Below are 8,010 nucleotides of genomic sequence, written 5' to 3'. Positions count from 1 at the left end.
GTGATCCCTAAGCCCCTGGAGGCCACAATCATGCCACATCTCTGGCGCCCAATGGTTTGGGTCATGGGATTTTTGTCATCAAGTTGTAGACATCCAGACAGAATTAACACATGTCAACAGGACTAAATATTCCTGCTGGCCCTTGTGAAAACAGTATCCAGATTATGGGTGTTTGTGGGTCACAGTGTCTGCATTGTGCCCTGTATATAGCTCAGAGCCTGATCCCTTCAGGAACATGAATCATGTACTGCCATAGAGGTTGATAATTCTCTGAAGTCTTTTTCCATTTTTTTATTCATTCGAAGTATTATATTACTTAAGTCCCTACTCAAACCACAGCATACACAGCTCCAACTCTGTGCTGGGAGGATGCAAAACAGAAAAATATCTGCAATGAGTCTAGCAGAGCATTCATTTTATTGTAAGATTTGGTGTCTGGAAAGGGATCACTCCGATTCTAAGATGGTGTTTTCGGTAAAGAAAATATAAGGAAATGCAAAACCTGGTGGTCTTGTATGGTCAATTGAAACTATGTATGTATGTTAAAAGGTTGAATTTTACCAATTAAAAATATGCAAGTATTAGACCTTAATTCAAAATCCAAAAGTACATTTTTAAAAAGGTGGTGCCTTCTTGAGGTGCTCTCACAAGATGGAAGGAACAAGCTCACCCTTTCAAATCCTTTTTGAAAGTCACTCATCCTGTTTGTAAGGGTGGAGTCTTTGTGGCCTTTTCACTTCCTCATTGTCCCACATGTTAATATTGTTGCATTGAGGGTGAAGTTTCAACATGAAGTTTGGATGGACAATGATGTTTGAACCACAGCACCATACACACCAAAGCTGGGCCTCCCTTAGGGATTCTTCCTCCCTATGGAAATTCCCCATGTCTCAACCTGAGCATTTTGTAACCCTTAGTTTCCCATATTTCTAATTTTTTTAAGTAGTGTGACTCTGATCCCTTAGGCTTTCAGGGGTTCTATATAACCAAGAGAAATAAGAAGCTTCTTTTAGTATAGGTATATAAACTAATAACTTTCTAGATCCCTTAGAAAACTGTCTCCATTTTGAGCACTTCTATCAGGAGTAAGAAAGTAAAGCTGTGAAAACTCATGAAGTGATAGGTAATAAATACCCTGTGATTTGATTGTCGCTTTTAGCCCTTACTTAAACTCCTGTGGAATTGTTGTCTTTCTGATTTTTACTTATTGAATATTATGATTACCAATGCACTAAGCCTGTGGTTATAGAGTGAATCGAATTATATTTTTGCAAAAATTAAAAAAAAGAAATGAAGGAGGGAGATTGATGGAGGTTAGGAGGGGAGTACGGTTGTCTTCTTAGAAATATACATATGAAATACATGAACTCTGTTCTATTTATATCAATAAAAAATTTTAAATTTAACAGAAAAAAAGTAGCCTGCACCTCTGAATGAATCATAAAGGGGACAAGGGAAAAGCTAGAAGGTAACACAACAGTCATTTGCAAAGAAAAAGACCACAGAGAGGTGATACCAAGAAATCGGTTTATGCAACTAGAGATAGAGGATTTGGATGAGGTGGAAACAGGTGAGGTGATGTGGTAATGAGGTGGGATATTATTGGTTGCTTTAGTGGACAGAGAGTGTTTGACAGAGTGCTGAGAAAGAAATTTGTACTGTTGTACAAATAGGAAGACTGAAAATTTCTGTAGTTTGGTGAACAAAGGTGGCAAAAATCAGTTTTAGGATCAGAAATAGAAAAACTTTCAGGGATTAAAAACCAGATGATTAGAGCATGGGAACGTGAAGGTGGGGAAGAAATCAAGTAGTGGGATACCAGATTTCCTGTTTCCAGCCACAAGAAAGCAGGATCTTACAACTATGACTAAAGCTTTCCTTTTGTTCTGGGGGCAACAGGAAAAAATTGATACATTCTAAGAACAGTCACAGGAATGACTTGACTCATCTTTGTTTCTAAGAATTCAGTATCTGCTATATGGAAAAATTGATGTGGGGAGAGTAGCACAAGAGTAGAAAGGATGATATGATTTAGAAGGCTAATAAAATATCGCAGAAAAGAAATCATGACAGAGGTAAACAGCAGAAATAAATGAAATTAAGTGTTTTGAACAGAGAAGAAAGAGAACTTGTGTGTGGATTAGATAGGGAACAATGGTTTGAATAGCTGAGGACAATGCCTAGTTTTTACAGTTGAACTTCAAAGCCAGTATTGCATCTATCCAGATGGAACTATTAAAGCAGTTATCAAAGATTCTGTCCTAGCCAAGTGATATTCGTTGTGCCTTTTAGAAACCCATCTATGGGTGGCTGGCACTGTGGCTCTCTTGGCTAATCCTCCACCTGCGGCGCTGGCACCCCAGGTTCTAGTCCCAGTTGGGGTGCCAGGTACTAGTCCCGGTTGCCCCTCTTCCGGTCCAGCTCTCTGCTCTGGCCCAGGAGGGCAGTGGAGGATGGCACAAGTGCTTGGGTCCCTGCACCCGCATAGGAGACTGGGAGGAAGTACCCGGCTCCTGGCTTTGGATCGGTGCCGAGCCGGCTGTAGCGGCCGTTAGGGGAGTGAACCAACGGAAGGAAGACCTTTCTCTCTGTCTCTCTCTCACTGTCAATAACTCTCTCTGTTGCTCTCTCTCTCACTGTCTAACTCTGCCTGGCCAAAAAAAAAAAAAAAAAAAAAAAAAAAAATCCATGGATGCCTAGTAGACTGCTGAATGTATTGTGCTACAGATCTCTATAGAGGTCAAAGATGGAGACAGAAGTTACAAATACATGGACAATTTTAAAAGCCACATTACTAGATATTATCTCTTAGGAAAATAAAATCAGAAATAAGATCAGTGGTTCCTGTGACAATATTTAGAAACGTATGAGAGAGGCCTGAATACAGATTTTTAAAAAACCTTCTAATCAAGTAAGAGGAAAAAGTCAAGTGAAGCCTAAACTTAACATTCTCCCCCCAATACACACACACACACATACACACAATTATTTTTGGAAAAGCGTTTTAAATGAGATCATTAACAGGGCCACATGAGGCTATGAGTCTTAGTAGGATGAATACAGGAGACTTGGGGATGTGATGACCAGAGATCATTGATTTGCTTGATTAGAACTATTTCAGTTTCATCTGGGTTTTGTGTATGAATCTAAAACAAAAACAGATTAGGTAAAGTGAGGAAAAGATGATTACACACCCTCTTGTGGTCTCAGAGTCTTTTTTCATACCGTTTTAGATAATCTCAGTTGACCCATAATCATAAAGGGATGGCATCATTGTCCTGTCGAAGTACTAACCGGACTTCTGAGCACAGAGGAGAACGGTGCATGCAGGGTGGTTTAGCAGAAAATAGGCATTGCTTACTCAGCAACTTTCTGGCCCCATCACCAGAAATATGTCCAGATCCCTAGTTCCAAATTCTAGGCTCTCTGTTCTCATCAGAGGATGTGCCACTTGTGTTTCACTGTTTTCTAAGGCATTCATCTAAGTATATAGCTTGAAAACGTCCTGCTGTCCACCTTTCCACAATGTGGAGCTCATTTTCTTTTTGCAGGAATATCTGAATCTAGCAATATATTGAATAGCCACCATACACTTACAAGACCATCCCATGATTTAAAAATAAATAAACAAAATGCAATTAGTTTTCTTCTTTCTCTCCTCTAATATTTTTTGAGACCCAACAACTGCTTACAGCAGCATTCTGACTGAAGAGATTCTTACAACACTTCCTCTTTACTCTTTTCTTTCGGGAGACCTTCTCCTCTCCCTTGTTTTCCTCTAGCCTTTTTTATGAAATACAATGTGACAGTGAGAAGACAGTCATGGTTCAATTAAAGCTTCAAGAAATTGGCTACAGAAGTAAAATATATTACTCTGGGAAGCCAGTCAAAATGCTGTGTAGCCCACAAAGGAGGGGCTTCCAGGAATCACATTACCACTATAAAGCCTTGTGTGTGGGCAAGGGTCACTACAGTACAAACAAGAGGCCAATTTCTTGGCATGCAATTAGAATGTTTCACTGGAAATGCTCAAGGTTTAGCAATAGGAACTTGGACACTTATTATATCTTTTCTTTAGTTTGTTCAGTGACATTTCTGAACCTCAGAGTACTCATTAGTAATATGACCTCTATTGATTTCATATAAATATTATATGGTTCAAACAATAATAAACATATTAATGATTTTTAAAAGTCTAAAAATAGTCAAATACTAAAGCATGATTGTAATTCATGAATGAAGCTAAAAAATTGGGCAGTAGGATCTGTACAGACATTCTTTAAAAGTTTAGTTTCTCTCAAGAAAGAATTATTGAGTCTTGATAGATAAGTCATATGTTATTAAATTTTAGGGGACTTAGTTGCAGACTACGGAATTTTGTGGCTGTGTGACAATGGGGAAGTGTAGTAGTAAAACAATAGCTAAGAAAAAAATAATGTTGTTAAGTGACTGAAGGAACTCATTTGTTTGCTTTAATATTCTGTGATATCAGGGAGTGTAAATGAAGGCAGCTTACTGCTGTAGCTTTAGGGAATTACCAAGGTAACCACATGGTTGCAGCCACCCGATTGGCAAAACAGGTGTAGATTGGGAAAGCTCCACCTCCATGAGCAGAGCCCTGGGATTGAAATATTCTAAGACTCAATCTTTCTCTCTCTCTCTCTCTCTCTCTCGCTCTCTCTCTCTCGCTCTCTCTCTCTCGCTCTCTCTCTCTCTCTCTCTCTCTCTCTATATATATATATATATATATATATATACACCATTTAGAGGGTATATATACATATAATAATTAAAATGCTCAAGATTCAAACTGAGACTGGATTGGGGTATGCATTTCCTTACATGATTTAGTTGAATTATCTCAACAATACTGTGAAATGGGGCTTAAAACACTGAAACTTAAGAAGCAAAGGAGGAAGAACAAGAAAAACAAAAGAATGGCACCACAGTGATTTAATCAGAATGGGGCTCTAGGTAAAAGTTGGGAGGTGGGGTGACTTTTTTCTAATATACTAGGAATGCTGGAATTGTGATTGCTGACACTTTCCCTGCATCAGCCAGAGATAGCCCAGACCGTATTAAAAGATGGTGTCTTTAGGAAATCAATTGTGAGTTCTAGTGGCAACAAAAGAAAGATTCAGGATTACCAAAGCTAATATGACTCAATTATATCCATGAGACAAATGTTAACAATTCACTAAGAAAATCTCTGGATGTGTTGCACAGTAGGTATACACAAATGAACTCCAGTAGACACTATGAAAGAGAACCAAGCTCTGAATATCTGAATATATAATGTGGCAGGTGGGAACTCGTGAACCTCTGGTTCTGATTTGAGTAAGCTTTAGGAAAGACTTATCTACTTTAATTTGTGACCACACTCACTTCACATACTGAGTATATAAAATGTCAAGTTATATCTTCTGATGTTATTTTTAATTTTTTTATTTTTTTATTTTTGACGGGCAGAGTGGACAGTGAGAGAGAGACAGAGAGAAAGGTCTTCCTTTTGTCGTTGGTTCACCCTCCAATGGCCACCGCGGTACCACACTGCGGCCGGCGCACCACGCTGTTCCGATGGCAGGAGCCAGGTGCTTCTCCTGGTCTCCCATGGGGTGCAGGGCCCAAGCACTTGGGCCATCCTCCACTGCACTCCCTGGCCACAGCAGAGAGCTGGCCTGGAAGAGGGGCAACCGGGACAGGACTAGAACCCGGTGTGCCGGTGCCGCAAGGCGGAGGATTAGCCTGTTGAGCCACGGCGCCGGCCCTGATGTTATTTTTAAATGATTCCATAAAATATCCTTGTCAGAATCTGAGTGCTTAATACAGGATATATACTTATTTAACATATACAAAACAAGATGGCAAATAAATGATGAGTCTAAAAGTAATTAAAAGCAAATAGACATACCAAAGATTAGTAGAAAATATAGGAGCATATATTATAAACTTAGGAGAGAGAAGAACATCCTATAAATGACTCAAAATATAGAACTTTTAGGATAGAAGATTGATGATTGCATAATAATTACAAACTCTTCTCAGGATGTTTTTATTAAATATTTGACAAGTTATTGTTCTCTAAACTATGTAACATCCCAATGGAGTAATAAGAACTAAGAAAAAATATAATAGAAGAAATAAATTGCTATCTTCTCTGGTAAATGTTTTTTTTTTTTTTTTTTTTTTTTTTTTTTAGGAATCTACATTTTGATGATAAGAAAATGGTTATCTGGGAAAGCTTCAAAAGAGGTTCTAATTCCAGTATTGGACAATCTGCTTCATTCTACCTCATTGGTATTCCTGGCTATGAGAATGTTCATCACTTTATCTCCATTCCATTTTCTGTGCTCTACCTGATTGGAATAATGGGTAACTGCACAGTCCTGCACATCATCCACACTAACACGAGTCTCCATAGCCCATGTACTACTTCCTGGCCATGCTCTCCCTCACAGACATGGGGATGTCCATCTCCACACTTCCCACAGTACTGAAGATTTTCTGGTTCAATGCGAGGGAGATTGGGGTGAATGCTTGTGTGGCCCAAATGTATTTTATTCATACTTTTTCTCTGATGGAGCCAGCTGTGCTCCTAGCCATGGCCTTCAACAGATATGTTGCCATATGGGATCCTTTGAGATATTCCAGCAAACTTTCTCCACAACGCGTTGTCTGTATCGGGATCTTCATGGTAATCAGATGCTCCCTTGTTCTCCCTGTTGTTCTTGCTCGTGTTCCTACATTTTCCTTCTGTCGGTCTCGTGTTCTCTCTCACTCTTTCTGTTTGCACCAAGATGTCATCCGCTTGGCCTGTAATGACATCTCTTTCAATATTTTGTATGGCTTGTTTGTTGTAGCCTTTTATTGGGGTATAGATTCTCTGGGAATCCTTTTATCGTATGCTTTTATTCTTCATTCTGTGTTAGGCATTGCATCCAAGGAAGGAAAGCTCAAAGCCCTCAATACATGTGTCTCCCACATTTGTGCTGTGCTCATTCTGTATGTGCCAATGATAGGACTATCTTTAGTGCATCGCTTTGCCAAACACTCCTCCCCAATTATCCACATAACCATGGCCAGTGTTTACCTGTTAGTCCCACCAGTACTCAATCCAATTATTTATAGCATCAAGACAAAGCAGATTCGTCAGGGTTTCCTAAGGATATTAGTACCCAAAAAGCTGGGGTTTGCTCACATTTAGAAATCATAAGAATTCCTATTATTTACACTTTTGTAGCCACCTTCCTCATCCTGAAGATATCCTGGTTATAATTTTTTTTAAAGATTCAAGTACTTTATTTGAAGGGGCAGAGGCAGAGAGAGAGAGAGAGAGAGAGAGAGATATCTTCCATCCGCTGGTTCACTCCTCAGATGGCTACAACGGATGGAATTGCACAGTTCCGAAGCCAGGAGCCAGGAGTGTCTTCCGGGTCTCCTATGTGGGTGCAGGGGCCCAAGGACTTAGGCCATCTTCTAATGCTTTCCCAGGCCATAGCAGAGAGCAGGATGGGAAGTGGAGCAGCTAGGACAAGAACCGGAACCCATATGGGATACTGGCACTACAGGCAGTGGCTTTACCCACTATACCACAGTGCTGGCCAATTTCTTTTTTTTTTTTTAAAGACATTTATTTATTTTGAAAGCATTAGAGAGAGGAAGAGACAGAGAGAGATATCATCCATCTATTGGTTTACTCCCCAGATGGTTGCAGTGGCCAGCACCAAGCCAGGCCAAAGCTAGGAGCGAGGAGCTTCTTTTGGGTTTCCCACACAGGGGGCCCCAAACACTTGGGCTACCTTCCACTGCTTTTCTCAGGCCATTAACAGCAAGCTGGATCAGAAGTGGAACAACCAAGACACGAAGTGGTTTCCATATGGGATGCCAACATCGCATTAGAAGCTTTACCTGCTATACCACAATGTGGGCTTCCTGTTTAGAACTCCTTGATCATTTTTGGTGCATAATAATTCCATGAAATATCACCAATTCTACATGGTTTTTCAAGGA

The 8,010-nt window shown here is 39.8% G+C and overlaps 1 protein-coding gene across 1 annotated transcript; it reads left to right on the top strand.

Annotated features, from left to right (window-relative positions):
- Positions 1-6,224: 6,224 nt before the first annotated feature.
- Positions 6,225-7,204, top strand: LOC133763807 (olfactory receptor 51G1-like). The gene is given in 2 exon segments (XM_062197545.1): positions 6,225-6,417; positions 6,420-7,204. Coding segments are annotated over 2 exon segments (978 nt in total).
- Positions 7,205-8,010: the final 806 nt, after the last annotated feature.

This window comes from Lepus europaeus, chromosome 7 (assembly GCF_033115175.1).
Source record: "Lepus europaeus isolate LE1 chromosome 7, mLepTim1.pri, whole genome shotgun sequence".
In the NCBI taxonomy this organism is placed as follows: Eukaryota; Metazoa; Chordata; class Mammalia; order Lagomorpha; family Leporidae; genus Lepus; species Lepus europaeus.
Note: the sequence above shows the minus strand (reverse complement) of the source record. Positions and strands in the feature narration are given on the sequence as shown.